This window comes from Acipenser ruthenus, chromosome 1 (genome assembly GCF_902713425.1).
Source record: "Acipenser ruthenus chromosome 1, fAciRut3.2 maternal haplotype, whole genome shotgun sequence".
In the NCBI taxonomy this organism is placed as follows: domain Eukaryota; kingdom Metazoa; phylum Chordata; class Actinopteri; order Acipenseriformes; family Acipenseridae; genus Acipenser; species Acipenser ruthenus.
Genome location: NC_081189.1, coordinates 67,704,727 through 67,723,899, shown reverse-complemented (window position 1 = coordinate 67,723,899; position 19,173 = coordinate 67,704,727). Strand labels below are relative to the sequence as shown.

Here is a 19,173-nt window from a genome sequence, read left to right as displayed (position 1 = left end):
AAAGGGATACAGTCAAGTTACTGTAGGTACCAACAAAGCATCACTTTCAAATGTACTTATTTTAAGAAAAGGTTTCTCTAATTCCATATTACTTAGAATTAACACCACAGCGTTTATTTTAAATGGCCGCCGCTTATTTAAGGGCAGTGCTTTTAGAACTACTATGGTTTTCAAAAGGCGTGGTATATTTGAGGTATTTTATTGCGGTATTTATTTGAGGGAGGCGTATATTGAAGTTTATTTCTGCAGATACAACTTTATCCGGATGGCGAAAAAGTCCTACAATTTTAAACTGAAAGCTGTTGAGCTCACAGATCAGATCAGTGTTTGACTAGGTGAGGACACATACCAGTGTAGCATAGAGAGGGAAATAATAAGAGAAATGTCAATTCAACACAGAGGAAGTAGGTTTATTTTCCTTACAGCAGTTTCTAAGAGTCGCAGGGCTGAACTCTTTAATATACGGTGCGTTTCTTTCTCTTCAACCAGCAAGACGAGACACTCACGGTCTCCTGATCCAGACAGGGCTTCGGTGAGGAAGATGAGTTGATCCCGTGGCTATCGAGAGGGGTATTCCTGCAGAACGCAGACTTGCACAGCATAGCTCTTACAGGCAGCTCACACAGGGTAGTGCTGCGTGCGCAACTTGTAACAGACGTCATCATTATATGCTACAGCCCAATCACATGATAAGGGTGATGAATTTAGGTACTAAAACTAAGTTTATTTCATAACAATAACAATAACCTAACCCTAAACCTTGTGTGGTATTGGCCGTGGATCACCAATTCATTCTCACTGGGTAATCACTATATATGTTCAGTGTTCTCCCCTTCCCACACCGTTTATGGTCACATGGTAGGGGTGTTGAGGGTGAATGAAGCACGACGTAAATTAAGAGTTGCGCACGCAGCACTACCTTATGTGAGCTCCCTGCTAGAGCTACACTGTGCAAGCCTTCGTTCTGCAGCTATATACTCTTGTGGCTATCTCCTAAACAGCAACACTACAGCGAGAGCTACACTAGCTTCTGTGTGACACTCCAAAACACCACAACCCCCACTCTCCAAACTTCCTGTCTTGATCAGGATTCTGCAGCCTGCCTTATTAGCCAAAATACCGTGCATACAACCAAAACAGAAATGCATTTAAGAAAATAAATAATAAATCATACAGCTCCTACATTAAAACTAAAATGTATTACTTTTCTAAATATATATTTATTTATTGTAGTGCTGCTGTATCAGTACATAGTGCTGTGTATCTACGGTATTCTTTTTTTGTTTGGGTTCCATAAACTTTACAGTAAAAAACCGGTATGCTCCAGTGTGTAATTGTATTCTTTTAAATACATTTTATTCAAGTATACATTCCAAAAGTAGACCAATCAAAAAAAGGCACTTTACAGAGCGTTTAAAAGGGACCAAAAACAAAGTACACAGAAAGAGTACTTGGAACTGCAAACAAGTCAAAAAGGAAGTTTGAAAGGCCGAGAGAGAGACAGAAAGTAACATTGCCAAGTGGGTTAAAAGAACAGCAAAAGAACATTCAAGGAGGAAGTAAAATGTCTAAGAGATACAAATTGCAAAATGAAGAGAAAAAAATAGCAAATATATTAAATGATTACTTTTCACAAGTTTTTACAAAGGAGGATACGGACAACATGCCCCACATGTCGACCTGTTCCTATCCAGTTTTAAATAACTTTAGCATAACAGAGGCAGAAGTGTTAAAGGGACTAGATCTTAAAATAAACAAATCCCCTGGGCCGGATGAGATCCTCCCAGTAGTACTCAAAGAAATAAAAGAAGCTATTTACAAACCGCTAACCAAGATCATCCAACAGTCTCTTGACACAGGGGTTGTACTGACAGACTGGAGAATTGCAAACGTAATACCGATCCACAAAAAGAGAGACAAAACTGAACCAGGTAACTACAGACCAATAAGCCTGACTTCTATTATATGTAAATTTATGGAAACTATAATAAGATCCAAAATGGAAAATTACCTATATGGTATCCTGGGAGACAGTCCGCATGGTTTTAGGAAAGGGAGATCGTGTCTAACTAACCTGCTTGATTTTTATGAGGATGCAACATCGACAATGGATAATGGCAAAGCATACGACATGGTTTATTTAGATTTCCAGAAAGCTTTTGACAAAGTCCTGCATAAACGATTAATTCTCAAACTGAACGCAGTAGGCATTCAAGGAAATGCCTGCACATGGATTAGGGAGTGGTTAACATGTAGAAAACAGAAAGTACTGATTAGAGGAGAAACTTCAAAATGGAGCGAGGTAACCAGTGCAGTACCACAGGGATCAGTATTAGGTCCTCTGCTATTCCTAATCTACATTAATGACTTAGATTTTGGTAAAGTAAGCAAACTTGTTAAATTTGCAGACGACACAAAAATAGGAGGAGTGGCAAACACCATTGCAGCAGCAAAGGTCATTCAAAATGATCTAGACAGCATTCAGAAATGGGCAGACACATAGCAAATTACATTTAATAGAGAAAAGTGTAAGGTACTGCAAGCATGCAATACAAATGTGCATTATAAATACCATATGGGAGATATTGAAATTGAAGAAGGAATCTATGAAAAAGACCTAGGCGTTTATGTCGACTCAGAAATGTCTTCATCTAGGCAATGTGGGGAAGCTATAAAAACATTTGTACCCAGAGTTGGATTCTTCTGAAAGAAATGCGTTACAGATTGGTTTGTTCATTTCATCGTTGAGTATGTACAGTACCGAACCATCCACTAAATAATATACAGGACCCGCTGCTCGAGGGACTGGTCGCACTAACGAGAACAAAAAATGGGATCGGATCCGAATTCGTCGGATCATAAACAGATGTTGGATCCAATTCTGGTGCTACACGCGGTGTAACTAGGGAAACTGACCAATGAGAATTAGAAGCGAACATGTCTGTCTGTCGCGAGGTTTCAATACCCCGGCTGTCAAATTTATATAGTCTAAGATCACAGTAATGTTACGAAGAAATGGCAAATAAAAAACAACAATAATATGAAAACATGTCGATTATATGCCAGTCTTAAAAATGTAAAAGAGCACATTATTAAAAAAAAAAAATCTTTAGATGTATTTTTGTACTTACATACACTTTAACCCGTTAATTTCTACATAACAGGATGAAATGACTGACAGTGAAACTACACTAGCCTATTAAGGGGCCACTGACGTTGACTGACAGCGACATCTAGCCATTCAGAGCGGAACGGAAACGGGACAGACAGCACGTATAACAACTACACAAACTAGAGATGATTTCTATGATTATTTTTGGTAAGAAAATAAAAAATAGCGAGTGGTTTTACACACGTTTATCCTATATAAATTTATTTCAGTCGAACTCATATTTTTGGGGAATTCGATGTTTAACAGGCGAAAAGTAGCAAGCCTAACTATAACGAAATGTTGTTTTTTTTATTTAGTTACTATTTCGTTATCGTTTTACATTATTTTTTAGTTGTAGTTATAGTTACTATTAACAGATATGACTTATGTTCGTTAATAGACATTTTGTTATCAATACGAAAAACTAAAAAAAAAAAACACTAATCTAAGGTTGAACAGCGAAGAAAAACTCCTGCCGCAAAGGATTCCTTAAAAAGTTGCTAACAGCATTGCGCATGACGGGAGCCCAGCTAACAAGGTTTAAGTTTTTTGCTGGTATCAGGCTTTTAAAGACTGTCACGCACACCTGTGGTGGTTTTGACAGACTCACTGAAAGCAGAAACTAACCCAAGACTGTCACAGCTACTGGAAGCAGGCTGATCTTTGGGATACAAATTGAACATTTGTGAAACTGCAACGATGTTAAAATATTATAATAACTGTACTGTGTTTTAAAGAATATAGCGCCAGCAGAAAAACTATTGCAGAGAAGGGAAAGCAGGCATTACCTAATGTTAGAAAAAAGCTTGCCTTCCAGTGTGGAGTAGTTGTTAGGGCCCTGGACTCTTGACCAGAGGGTCGTGGGTTCAATCCCAGGTGGGGGACACTGCTGCTGTACCCTTGATCAAGGTACTTTACCTAGATTGCTCCAGTAAAAAACTGTATAAATGTGTAATTGTATGTAAATAATGTGTAAAAAATAATGCAATTTTATGTAAAAATAATGTGATATCTTGTAACAATTGTAAGTTGCCCTGGATAAGGGTGTCTGCTAATAAATAAATAATAATAATAATAATACTAATAACAACAATAACAATAACAACCTTGACAAGAGCAAAAAAGTTTTTGGAAACTGGCTGACTTAAACATAGGGCCTCCTTTATCTATAAAATTAATGAAAGCTATCAGCGCGAAAGCCTGTGTTGGTCTTGGAGGAAAGGCAGAAACGAGCATCTCATTCAATATGTGTATATATATATATATATATATATATATATATATATATATATATATATATATATATATATATATATATATATATATATATGTGTGTATATATATATATATATATATATATATATATATATATACACACACACACATATCTTTATAATTAATAAGGACTTTGTGGTACCGGGAAATATGTTATCAATATTAGCTCACATATTTTACAGATCAGAAAAGGTGGCGGACATGAGGTTATATCTACACTACACTCTCATATACTGCAGGGTAAGCATAACCTTGAATTTGTATTTTACTTATATTGGCACATTGCTATAAGGTATAGGAATTATATTTTAGCTTTAGAGAGTGATATATTGGATGCTTTAGGATTAGCGGTGGGAGCTTTAGGCCTTTTGGCCTAAGGGCGAAACGTGCTAACCATATTTGTATTGTTGAAGTGTTTATGCTGTTAAACTTGTAAGGCACTGGACCGCCCGGACTGCCTATTAGCTGGGATTCGAAGTGGTCTGTAACCACTTGATCCATTATTAAGCATTTAATAATACTGCTCTGATTCGTTAAAACTTCAAGCTGAATGAGTGTGTGATTTTCATGACTATTTAAAGTTGTCTGGATATATTGTAAGCCCAGTGCACGAACAATCCACTTACAGGAGTCCAAAAGATCTGTGTCCTCCTTAAACGTCTCTCCTGAGTTTAAGAATGTACTCAGAGCATACATTATATATACACATATACACACACACACACACACTCTGTATGCATACAATTGTGTATTATGTCATTGTGTGTTGTATTAGTTCCAGTACCTTGTTCATCATTGAGTCCTAACTGTCCTGCATGGTTCCTCCCCCAGCCAAAAACAGCCCCCGACAGCGAGACAGCGAAGCTGTGGTCTCCCCCTGCAGCAATCTGAGCCAGCGGGATCCCCGACAGAGACTTCAGAGGCTGGGGAGATGGTTTACTGGGCTCCCCTTTCCCCAGGCCAAGCTGTCCATTTGTATTTTGTCCCCAAGTAAAGAGCTGCCCATCTGAAAAGAATGAACCAGGAGTCAGCATGAAGCAGTGCTAGAAGTATGTAGAAGAACCTAGAGTACACTATATCCCCCATCATCGGGGACTGGTTTGTTTGCATTTACAGTGCTCCCCCATTATTTCACGATGCGTTAAATTACAAATTTGGTTCATTCACGGTTAGGCCATGTCAATAGTAAATTGTACAGTATTATACATTACTGTATTTATCTTTCTGTTTCAACAAATAATGTTTATAGGACTCCTACCTCTAGAGAGAGCTATGCAGTGTTGGCTGCCACACATTACTTGAGTTATTCTGTGTTCACACAGCTTCTTAATCAACCTGCAAAGGAAACCCTTATTAAAAAAAAAACAACTCTATCTTGCTTTTCACTGCTTATACTATGAATTTATTGTGCTTTACCTCATTTATCTGTCAATTTTTATTGGGGTCTTATATGATTATAATTCTCTTCATAACAAAAAAATAACACCCTTTGCAGCTAACTCGCCTTTGATATTGCAGTGAAATATGTTTGTATGCATGCATTTCATAATAGGGTCCTTGAAAACTAGACATTGCCAAATTAAACAATCTATACCTGTCTATTTTACCTTGGTACTTTAACAACTTCTTCAGTGGTGCCAATACCGAGCTGGCCATCACTACCCGCTCCCCAGGAGAAGACCTGGCCCTGTTCGCTTACAGCCAGAGTATGAGCCTTTCCACAGGACACTGCAACAATCTTCTGGGCATCCAGCGCTCCTACCACCTCTACAACATATAAAAACAGGGCTAGATTTTTTCTCATTGTGCAAGGCAGATCGATATGTACATATCAAAACGCTGGGCAGCTGACTCTTTGAGCTAAATAAATAAATACAAAACACATTTATTTATGATATATATATTTATATACAGTACTGTGCAAAAGTTTTGTGAAAAAATGCTTTAAAGTAAGAATGCTTTCAAAAATAGACATGTTAGTAGTTTATATTTATCAATTAACAAAATGCAAAGTGAGTGAACAGAAGAAAAATCTACATCAAATCAATATTTGGTGTGACCACCCTTTGCCTTCAAAACAGCATCAATTCTTCTAGGTACACTTGCACACAGTTTTTGAAGGAACTCGGCAGGTAGGTTGGCCCAAACATCTTGGAGAACTAACCACAGTTCTTCTGTGGATTTAGGCAGCCTCAGTTGCTTCTCTCTCTTCATGTAATCCCAGACAGACTCGATGATGTTGAGATCAGGGCTCTGTGGGGGCTATACCATCACTTCCAGGACTCCTTGTTCTTCTTTACGCTGAAGATAGTTCTTAATGACTTTCGCTGTATGTTTGGGGTCGTTGTCATGCTGCAGAATAAATTTGGGGCCAATCAGATGCCTCCCTGATGGTATTGCATGATGGATAAGTATCTGCCTGTACTTCTCAGCATTGAGGAGACCATTAATTCTGACCAAATCCCCAACTCCATTTGCAGAAATGCAGCCCCAAACTTGCAAGGAACCTCCACCATGCTTCACTGTTGCCTGCAGACACTCATTCGTGTACCGCTCTCCAGCCCTTCGGCGAACAAACTGCCTTCTGCTACAGCCAAATATTTCAAATTTTGACACATCAGTCCAGAGCACCTGCTGCCATTTTTCTGCACCCCAGTTCCTGTGTTTTCGTGCATAGTTGAGTCGCTTGGCCTTGTTTCCACGTCGGAGGTATGGCTTTTTGGCCACAAGTCTTCCATGAAGGCCACTTCTGACCAGACGTCTCCGGACAGTAAATGGGTGTACCAGGATCCCACTGTTTTCTGCCAATTCTGAGCCGATGGCACTGCTGGACATCTTCCGATTGCGAAGGGAAGTAAGCATGATGTGTCTTTCATCTGCTGCAGTAAGTTTCCTTGGCCGACCACTGCGTCTACGGTCCTCAACGTTGCCCGTTTCTTTGTGCTTCTTCAAAAGAGCGTGGACAGCACATCAGGAAACCCCTGTCTGCCTTGAAATTTCTGCCTGGGAGAGACCTTGCTGATGCAGTATAACTACCTTGTGTCTTGTTGCTGTGCTCAGTCTTGCCATGGTGTATGACTTTTGACAGTAAACTGTCTTCAGCAACCTCACCTTGTTAGCTGAGTTTGGCTGTTCCTCACCCAGTTTTATTCCTCCTACACAGCTGTTTCTGTTTCAGTTAATGATTGTGTTTCAACCTACATATTGAATTGATGATCATTAGCACCTGTTTGGTATAATTGTTTAATCATACACCTGACTATATGCCTACAAAATCCCTGACTGTGTGCAAGTGTACCTAGAAGAATTGATGCTGTTTTGAAGGCAAAGGGTGGTCACACCAAATATGGATTTGATTTAGATTTTTCTTCTGTTCACTCACTTTGCATTTAGTTAATTGATAAATATAATCTATTAACATGTCTATTTTTGAAAGCATTCTTACTTTACAGTATTTTTTCACACCTGCCTAAAACTTTTGCACAGTACTATATATATATATATATATATATTATATATATATATATATATATATATATATATATATATACATACACTGTATATAACACATTATTAGGGGTGATAATCGCTAGCCTATCGGCATGGCACCAATATAAGGAAAAAAATACACAATCGGCTATCTGCAGTTTTTGTTATTTTGACCGATAACATACACCGATATTCAAGCTTAAATTTCTTTCAGCACATAATTTAATGTTTGGTCAGGAGCGCTTATTAATGACGCAAGAACACAGAGACAGTCATTTAGTTTGCAGTGCTGTGCAACATATTTTTTTTAAATATCTGAAGATGATAATAATAGGATAGCCGAGTTGTGGGCAGCAGAACAGACTTCACATTCTATCCAACGATGAACTGTGAGTAGAATAGTATTGTGATGCTTTAAAAAACAAAAAATAATAAATGTAGGTTGAATCCTAAATAACATTGATGGTTTAAGTTATTATGATTATTATTAGTAGTAGTCGTAGTATCATCATCACGTTTATTGTATTTTGTTTATCTTGCTTAATATGCATTGGTTGCGGGTGTATTTATTTTGAAGCAGTTATTACTGTGCCATCTTTTGTTAACACTAGCACCGCAATAGCCGCTTTTTGAACGGTTTTTGCAATTCAAATTTAAATATCTCTGCGTATGTGAATATCTCGTGCATGTCCGTTCTTAAGTGTTACTAAATATTTGAATTAAATACCCATACGGTGTTTCAACTGCAGAATTTTAAAAATGAATAAGTTATAAGCACTTGCTTCTTCAGCCATCAGACCCACAGTTTATGCGGCATATTGAAATTTAGTCTGGGCTTTGTAATAAAATCAACTGTAAGTGCGTATTTTAAGCTCTCTGCACAGATCAGTGACCATCGGGACCGATGCTAAACGAAAGCCAGAGACTGTTGCATTTTACAACGTAACAAAGTACGGTGTGGATACACTGGATCAAATGGCACACCTGTATTCTGTCAAAGGTGGTACTCGCAGGTGGCCTGTGGCTGTTTCTTATAATGTTTTGGACCTAGCAGCCATCAACGCTTTGGTTTTGTACAAGGAGTGCACCGGCAAAACAGTCACTCTGAGGGACTTCATTTTGCAGCTAGCCCTGGAGCTATGGCAGAAACATTTTGATAAGTGACATGAAAGCCGACTGGCAAATGCCCCTCAACCTTCCACCAGTGTTGTGCCCACTGGCACACAGAATAAAAGACAGTGCCAGGTTGCTAAATGCAATAAAAACAGAACTTTTGACGTCTGCGCTGTTGTGAAAAGGCAAATCTGTGGCAAATGCACTGGCACAGTTGAAAAGCGTGTTTTCTGCGTAGATTGTACTTAAAAAGCTGTAATAGAACGCTGAACAGCCTTTGAACTCTGTTTCACTCAAAGCGTTCACGTTGCATAAGTTATGTTATATTTTAGTTTTATGCTATTTTTATAACTAGTTATTTATATTTTAAAATTGTATATGTGCATACAGCTTTCTACATCTGTTTACACAGAAGTTTATTGCGTAAAGTTTATTTTATTACAGTTTGAAAAAAATAAGAACAAAGTTTAATTTTCAATGTAAATACGGTGTTTCTGCTCTGAATGTTATGTATGATGTTCATAAATAAAAATATTAAGTTGTATCCGATTGTTTGTTTTTCATTTTCATATCGAAGCCATTTTAAAATGGCGGCGGTTGTATGTAGTCCGAAATCTCGGCGGATTACAAAACAAATTCAAGTTGACTGAATTTTGTAACCGGATATTTTTTATTTGATTAACTTAACAATTTATAGTCCCCTGTGAAAAACATAATTGTGGATCGCGGTGCGATTTCGCGGAATGCACTCTGGGTTACAGAATTATTGATTTTCCACGGCAACATGCCTAATTAGCATTCATAAGAAAAAAATTCAAGTTTTTTAAACATTCCACAAGGTGGCGCAGTGAGATTTTTGAATACCTCTGCTTTGTTTATCTTGCTCAACCCGCTCTTAGGAAAAGCAAACCACTCGTTTTAGACACTGACGTGCTGTGGCTATTCAAATCCTCAGCTAACACAGATACATTTGTGAAGAGCAAACGTGTGCCTGGAGGCAAAACCACTTAGGAAATAAAACAGCCGCCGATCGTGCTGGGGAATACCCGAGAGTCTTGTATAAGGACGGGGGTAAACTGTTTTGCAGACCATGCATGTGGTTTCTGAAGAAACTATCAGAGCCCTGTTTCCTCTACTTCAGTGGGAAAGCACGACTTTAAATACCCGACACAGTCCTGAGAAAATGGAGAACATTTTTTTTTATTATTATTTATTTTTATTTCAGGTCAATTTTATAGTTTCTAACTGCAGTTGCTCACTTTCAAAGTATTTCCCCCTCATAGCAGTAAAGGTTTAAAACTGCAAAATGCCAGTATTTATTTGATCATTTATTTTACTTTTCTACCTGCTGACAGTGGCCTCACAATTTTGTTTTTGGAATTAATAAAAGTTATTAAAGTTTTAATAAATGTTTTTGTGTATTCATTTGCTATTCGTTTTAGAATGTACTGTAACAAACTTTGAAAATAGCCCGATAAAAAAAAAAAAAAAAAAAATTAACAAAGGAACTGGGTTGGTTTTAACTTTTAAAAGGCTACCACAGAATTCAAGGATTTCTGTTGCAGAAATCATGGACCCTTGCCGCAGAATATGGAAAAATTTGCCGCGCTTTTCACGGGGGACTAAATTTATTGTCAATGTTTCACAGCAAGTGTTATAAAAGTTAAAGTCACATTATATATATATATATATATATATATATATTTCTACAGAAGTGTTTGTACTAGTACAAATGTAAAATGTTATTTCTGTGTGACTGTTGTAAAACAAATGTATACATTGCTGTCAAGCACACAATATAATACTACGTTATTCTTTTGCATTCATTTTCTAAAGTAAATGCAACAAGCAAACAATGCCTGTTCATTTTTGTCAAACACATCAAGTAAACGATATCTGTTAATTTAACATTTAGAATTATAAAACAGTTTAAATATAGGCCCTTTATAATATATACAGTCTATATAAAAATCACTACACAACATTTTCAGGAACTTGGGTACTGTTTAAGCGAGGCATTTCAGAATGACATGCTTGCCTTTTTTCTGTCCCATGAGATTCTGGCTCCCTCAAAGTAGCACAATGTGTTTGTCCCAGATGCCTTTCCATAGAGATCACTATGCGTGTGCACTCATAATCTGGTTTGTTTACCTTTTGCTGTCTAAAACTTTTAACCACCCAGCTGCTTATCCCGAGATTTCCACATGGAGCGCAAGCGTGTCCAAATGTGTCACTCCCGTCAGAACAGCGTGCAGGAGGTTCTTTGTGCTTCTGCAAAAGTCTTGCTGTACTAAATCAATGGGCAGAATAAAACAAACACTAAAGTCTGCAGTTTTGTTTTTTTAATGGCAGATGGCAGCAGTGCCTAAGAAATGTGCTTTACAGATCGGCCCATTCATAGATAAGCACATTACAAAGTAACACGGCAGGCAGGAGAAAGAAAATGGCAAGTTGCAGCACGAAGAAACAGTAGTGGTGATGAGGAGGAAGATAGCGATTATGAAATTGAAGAAAGTGATGAATCAGATTTAGAGAGTGGCAGTGATGACAGTAGCAGTGAAAGTCTGGTAACCAGTGAAAACGAGGATACAGAAAGTGATGTTTCATTGCAGAATGTTAGGACGTGGACAAGAATTGACCAGGAAAAATCGCCGCTCCTCCCAGATTCCCATTTACAGCTGAATTACAGATTACAGTGGATGGGAGTATAGCTGCCAACCCATTCGTTTAATTTGACCTGTTTTTTGAGGAGCCCTCGTTTCAGTTGATAACAACAGAGACAAAGAGATTTGCTGAACAAGGATTTAGAAAAACAGCTGGACGGCCGCATTTGCAGAGTAAGAAATGGACGCCGACTACAGAGAACTATATGAGGGTATTATGTATTTATTTCAATTTCTGATGCTACAAGGGTTTGTCAGGATTGATACTGGTCAAAACGACCTACAATTCACACACAAAAGTGATGAGCAGAAACTAATTTATTCTGCTGATGAAGTACCTACACTTCACAGATAATCACGCATATGACAGCAATACACACCCAAACCCAAAACTGTGGATGATATTTGACGTTGTTGAAAATTTGCGACGCAAGTTTTCTGATTTACACTGCCTATAGTAAGTAGTCACCCACCTTGGACGTTTTCAGTTTGTTGTGTTACAACCTGAAATCTTGATGCATTTAAATGGGATTTTTTTCCCTTTGATTTACACAACCTACTCAACACTTTCAATGTGTGAAAAAATGGGGGGACGGGGTGAAAAAAACAAATCAATTAAAAATAAAAACCTGAAAAGTCTTCATTAGATAAGTATTCACCCCCCTATGACACTCCTAAATAAGCTCAGGTGCAACCAATTGCCTTCAGAATTCACACAATAAGTTAAATGGAGTCCATCTGTGTGCAATACAAGTGGTTCACATGATTTCAGATTAAATACACCTGTCTCTGTAAGGTCCCACAGTTGGGTAGTGCATTCAGAGCAAAGATACTACCATGAAGACCAAGGAGCTTTCAAATCAACTCCGAGATAAAGTTGTGGAAAGGCATAGATCAAGGGAGGGGTATAAAAAGATTTCAAAGGCATTGAATATCCCTTGGAGCACAGTCAAGTCGATCATTAAGAAGGGGAAGGTATACGGCACCACCCAGAATCTGCTTAGAGCAGGCCGTCCTCCCAAACTGAACAGCCGGGTAAGAAGGGCATTGGTCAGAGAAGCCAGCAAGGGGCCAATGACAACTCTGAAAGACCTACAGCGTTCCATGGCTGAGATGGAAGAAACTGTCCATGTGTCAACAACAGCTCAAGTACTCCACAAATCTGGCCTGTATGGAAGAGTGGCAAGAAGGAAGCAATTTCTGAAAAAAAGCCCATGTAAAATCCCACTTGGAATTTGCAAAAAGGCATGTGGGAGACTGAAAAGATGTGGCAAAAGATTCTGTGGTCCGATGATACAAAAATTTAACTATTTGGCCTAAATGCAAAGCAATATGTCTGGCACAAAGCCAACACAGCACATCACCCAGGTAACACCATCCCTACTGTGAAGCATGGTGGTGGCAGCATCATGCTATGGGGATGCTTTTCATCGGCAGGGACTGGGAAGCTTGTCAGGGTAAAGGGCAAAATGGATGGAGCTAAATACAGGCAAATCCTTGAGGAAAACCTGCTTCAGTCTGCAAAACTGGGACAGAGATTCACCTTTCAGCAGGACAATGACCCCAAGCACACAGCCAAAGCGACACTGGAGTGGCTTAAAAACAAGAACGTGAATGTCCTAGAGTGGCCCAGTCAAAGCCTGGACTTGAATCCGATTGAGAATATGTGGCAAGACTTGAAGAGCTGTAATTGCTGCCAAAGGTGGTTCTACCAAGTATTGACTCAGAGGGGTGAATACTTTTCTAACCAAGACATTTCAGTTTTTTTCTTATTTTTCATTAACTGTTGTTTCACAATAAAAATTCTCTTGCCTCTTCAAAGTGTTGAATAGGTTGTGTAAATCAAAGGGAAAAAATCCCACTTAAATGCATCAAGATTTCAGGTTGTAACACAATAAACAGTGAAAACGTCCAAGGGGAGTGAATACTTACTATAGGCACTGTATATGTACCAGATAAAGATGTTAGCATTGATGAAAGTTTGATGATGTACAAAGGGTGTCTGGGATGGAAACAGTTTATCCCTCTGAAAAGAGCCAGATCTGGAGTGAAATTATTTGTGTTGTGTGAGTCAAAACCCTGGTACATCTGTGATTTCATTGTTTACACTGGACAAGGTACTGTTTACAATAAAAAATACAAAGAACATCCAAATCGCCACAAAAGTGGTTTTGCATTTGATGGACAGTTTGCTGGGGAAGGGGTATTGTGTGACACTGGATCATTTTTACATGTCACCTACACTTGATGATTTGTTGGTTGCTGAGAAAACTGACATGTATGGAACAGTCAAGAGCAACAGGAAATATTTACCTGAAAGCTTTACAAAGGAAAAACTGAAGAAAGGGGACAGTGTTCAGCAGAACTGTTCTACAACAACAGTTCTGCTGAACACATGGGGGTATGATGTAGTCAAGCCTAGGGTGATTTGTGACTAAAATAACACAACGGGAGATGTAGATCGGAGTGACCAGGAACTCTCATTTTACCCCACCACAAGAAAGCAGCAGAAGAAATACTACAAGAAAATATTTCCGCATCTTGTAGATCAGGCTCTTTGGAATGCCTTTCTGCTGTTGGTGAATAACTTTCCACAGACACACCCTGAATTCTTAGAATTCCGGATGCAGGTAATTGAGCAGCTGATGGAGAAGTATGCGGATCCTGACATGGTGTCTTCCAAGGCTCAACCAAGCAACACAGCCAACCCTCTGCAACTGACGGGATGTCACTTTCCGAACCACATACCACAGTTTATAAATTACTCGACCTTTGGTCTCGTAATTTATGACGTCATAGAAACCCTACATGGAATTATTTTCCAGTAACTCACTGAAGCCCATATATTATATATATATATATATATATATATATATATATATATATATATATATATATATATATATATATATATATATATATATAGATATAGATATATATTTCACCGGTGGGAGCTAGGGCTGCATGAAGAATATAGGTTGGTATTTAGAGACTTAGCCTCGAGGGAATGATGATGGCCTGCGGGCCAGGAGTGCTTCTTTTGAACTGTTAGTGGCCTGTTGGCCAGGGAAGGTTTGAGATGTTAGTGTCTGCGGGCCAGGGCAAAGGACGGGGTCCGGATTTTATACCGCAAGAACCTCGTACTGCAGAGGTCGGCCCCATGGGCCCCCGGGACCCCCTGAAAAAACAGAAAAATCCTCTGGGGAGAATCCTGGAGGCACTGCCTCGTGGACCGGGCCATGCCCCCAGAGCACGGAATGGTTCATAACCTGGTAAGGAAGGAAAGAGAAGCCCTGTCTCCAGGAGCCGCCCTCAAAGAGGTGAGTTTTGTTAGTATTTGGAGTTTAGTATTTAAGGATTGTAGATGACTACAGCTCTTACTGGTACAGTGAGAGAGAAACAATAGAGTCTCTGGGTGAGACAAGAAAATAGCGCATGAGCTGCGAAAGAACAGTGTGGCCGGTGGTCCCCTCTGACTCGCTGAGGCGAGGACCCCCATTTTTTAATTAAGGCATGAGTAGCTGCGGCTGACTCGAGGCCGGGGAAGTGAGACTCACTAACCCCCAAAAAGGATGGACCACCGGCTCCCCGCAAGGACCGCACCTGTGAAGATAAACAAAAGACTGCGTGCCAATGCGCAACATAAAACAGGAAAGAGGGACAAACGAGGACAAAGAGAGAGATGGTTAGTAAAACAGGCTATGTGAAACCTTCCGCTCGGTGGAGAGGAAAACCCCCCTGAGGGTGTGTCGATCCTAAATGAGTGCAGGCTATAGAACTGGGGAGAGAGACCTGCTTTGGAAATGAGAAGAAAGATGAGTTGAGAACCAGTGCCTTGTAATGACATTACAGGAACAATCTATAAACAGGGGATCTAGGGGACTGAAGGGTTTTTTGATGGATAGGAATCTGGATAAGGAAGAGGAACAGCAGAGATGGGAGTTTATCTTGGATAATTGAATAAATTGTCCTTGACAAAGCTGGTCAGTCTTGGGTGGGCGAAGGAACAGAATGAAATGATTATCAGGAATTACTGAAAGATAACAAGAACAAATACCTATGGCTGGGAAACTGGATAGCATTGGTACTGTGAATTCTGCACTTCTTAGAAAAACCAAAGAAAGCTGACAGGCACATAGCTTCCATCACCAGGTCGTCAAATAGGTTGAAACATCCTGAGCGCAAAATTGAAATTAATTGGGAAATGACGTCTGTAGATAGGGGTAGTCTGGATGGAGATGAAGGGGGAAGGCTCTTGGAAATTCCTCTGAGTGTGAGACACACTGCGGGGATGGAAAGAAGTATTGGCAAGGGGGATGGACAAGCTACGATAATGAAATTGGATACCCGAGATGTAGGATTTTATGGATGCTCGCGAAAGATGAAGAATGTCTTGTGCGTGGACGATGAATGCTACGATCCAATTTTCATTAAATGGAGTAGGGGATATTCAGTTCTGGGCGCAGAATGAAGAGAATGACAACCAACCTGTAGCTTTGGAGGACCTGATAGATGGAGAGAGGGCTGATGACATGTATTCTCTTGAAGATGAAAGTAGGCAGCAGTGTGGAGTAGTGGTTAGGGCTCTGGACTCTTGACCGGAGGGTTGTGGGTTCAGTCCCCAGTGGGGGACACTGCTGTTGTACCCTTGAGCAAGGTACTTTGCCTAGATTGCTCCAGTAAAAACCCAATTGTATAAATGGGTAATTGTATGTAAAAATGATGTGATATCTGTATAATGTGAAATAATGTATAATGTGATATCTTGTAACAATTGTAAGTCGCCCTGGATAAGGGCGTCTGCTAAGAAATAAATAATAATAATAATAAAAGATTGGAGAACGTTGCGTTTAGTTAAATATAAGATGGTGGAACTGGGGGACCTGAAGAGGGACTGGAGCTGCTGAAGGACCCAGACTGCAAAACTTGGTGATCTGTAAATGAGATAAAGCATCGGCTGCATTGTTGAAAATACCTGGAAGATGACGAGCTTGAATTATGAAGTTGTAAGAAACTGAAATCCACATAAGATAGCTGACAAGTTGCATGATGAGGGGGGAGGAGGATCTGCCTTTATTGATGATATGCACAGTAGATTGATTGTCAATCAAAAATAAAATTGATTTCCTAGACCAGGAGTGCCCCCAGAGATGAGCTGCTGCAACGATAGGGTAGATTTATATAAGGAGAAACTCATCAAGGAGGTGGAGCAGGAAGGGCACCCGATATGAGTTAAAAAGAATCCAGCAGAGCACTTCAGAGAGAATCGAAAATTTTTGGGCTGCTGCGGCAGCCGAAGATGAGGTGAGTGGCGAAGTGGAATTTGTCCTGCCAGCAGATTCCGAACAGATGACGAAGAGAGGGGTGAATAGGCATAACTGTGAATGCATCAGATATGTTGGCTTTTGCAAGCCAGGCGCATGACCTGCTATTTTAATGAATATGATGGCATCTAAAACTGTAATGTAATGAAGGGAGAATTGTTCCTGGGGAATTAGGGCATTGATACTGCTTGTAGATCTGCCTCTTGGGGCTGAGAGGTCGATAATTAAACGCTTTTTTCCGGAGATTTTCCGGGTGGCAATTCCAATGGGGTTGATTCTGGAGGAAGGGAAGGGTGGAGCGGAGAAGGGGCCGACCACAAAACCTTTGTCCACTTCGGCTTGGATTAAGGACGAGATGACTTGGGGCTCTAGAGTAGCTGATCGGAGATTTTTAGATGAAAGAGATAGATGGGATGTTGTATAAACCTGTAAAAAAATCCATACTGGAGACAATTAATAAGATAGGAGACAAACTGTTTATCGGGATGCTGGTGGAGTGCATTGGCGAGGGCTGGGATAAAGATGGGGGTGGAAATTAACTGATGATCCAATTCTGAGGCTTCAGGCGGAGCTGGGGTGATGTGAGCAGAGCTGGCGGCTTGAGATGGGCCTGGCACTGTGAAGCGAGAATGGGCAGAGCTGGGTGTAAAAACAGGCTTGGCTGAAAGAGACTCACAGAGCAAATAAAAAATATCTACTAGATGTGGGTGGAATATGGATTCCCTTGTTGAAAAGGGGCTTTGAGCAGTTGGGACATTGGCCAGTCTTTAAAGACAAGTCGCTTGGGGTTGTGATTCTGTCGGCGTTTCCTTTGTGAGCGACGCGGCTGGGGGAACTCTGGCCTTGGAGCTGAAACAGAGGAAAGAGCTGCCTGATCTGGAGCTGAAGCGAATGGTGTGGACTCTGGATTATCTGGGTCTGAAGACAAAAAGGAGGTAAGAGGATCCATGTTAGATTTTCAAATCGGGAACTTGTACTACAAATTTTCAAAGCCGGGTCACGTATTCGTACTGTAAAATCAAAGCCAATTCGGGTAGTCATGGAAAGCGGTGGTCAAAGCCAAATCGAAAAGTCATTCTTTAATATTCAAAGCCGAGTTGGGTAGTCGTACAAAGCAGGGGTCAGACGGGATAACAAGTAGTCAGACAAGCAAGGTTCATTTTTATATATATATATATATATATATATATATATATATATATATATATATATTCCTATACAAAAAGCAAACACAAGATAAAGAACATAGATTGTGACGTGGCTTAAATAGGCAGGTAGCTTTGAAAAAGAGCAAACTTCCCAACGTTTCGCTATGTTTAACATACCTTTGTCAAGGGAAAGTGTGTTTGAAAACAAACAGTGGAGGTATTTTTCTGGCTTTTGATGCCATGGTAACCACATATTTATGTCTCTTTAAATCTAATGTCTTGGCTCTTTGGTCTTCATTTTCTTTCAGATTCACAGCCTGACCAATGATCCTTCAACAGTGGGGTTTTTATCCAGAAAATGTGACAGCAACTTTAATGGTTCACAGGTGGAGGCCAATGGTAAGGTAATTGTGTCCTCGTTAGGGCAATTTCTTTCATCGGTGTAAACTGGGAGCTTCCACAGCACAGGGGTTGAATACTTATGCAAGCAAGATATTTCAGTTTTTTATTTTTCTTAAAAATATTTCCCAACATAAAACCAATGTCACCTTACAATAATTGATTTTGAGTTTCAGTGCTTTAAAATAAAATATCAAATAGAACGAAATTTCAATGTACCATTTGTAATTCAGTAATATGAGAGAATTGGTCAGGGGTCTGAATACTTTTGCAAGGCACTGTATATACACACACACACACACACACACATATATATTAGCTCAAAGAGCCAGCTGCCCAATGTTTCAATATGTTGTACATATCTTTCTCAAGGGAGCATATACACACACACACACACAGTTGTACTCAAAAGTTTACATACCCCAATGGAAATGTATAATTTTCTAGAAATTTCTCGAAAACAAATAATTCTAGGAAAAATCTTTTGTAGCAAACGTTTTGCTTTTGTGGATGAGGAAAAAAATTATTCTTCTTTAACCAATCTGAAGTAGATTTTGATGTGTGCTTTGGATCGTTGTTGTGTTGGAACGTCCAGTTGCGCTTTAAACCAG

General features: G+C 39.5%; 1 protein-coding gene across 2 annotated transcripts in view; it reads right to left on the bottom strand.

Annotated features, from left to right (window-relative positions):
* Positions 1-19,173, bottom strand: part of herc3 (HECT and RLD domain containing E3 ubiquitin protein ligase 3) — a 59,830-nt gene that overhangs the window by 28,956 nt on the left and 11,701 nt on the right. For both annotated transcript variants that reach the window (XM_034035738.3, XM_034035739.3), the window contains exons 3-5: positions 6,034-6,193; positions 5,685-5,761; positions 5,211-5,432 (exon numbers count right to left, since the gene is read on the bottom strand). In XM_034035738.3, the coding sequence (XP_033891629.3) occupies positions 5,211-5,432; positions 5,685-5,761; positions 6,034-6,193 (459 nt within the window). The remainder of the gene's footprint in view (positions 1-5,210; positions 5,433-5,684; positions 5,762-6,033; positions 6,194-19,173) is intronic.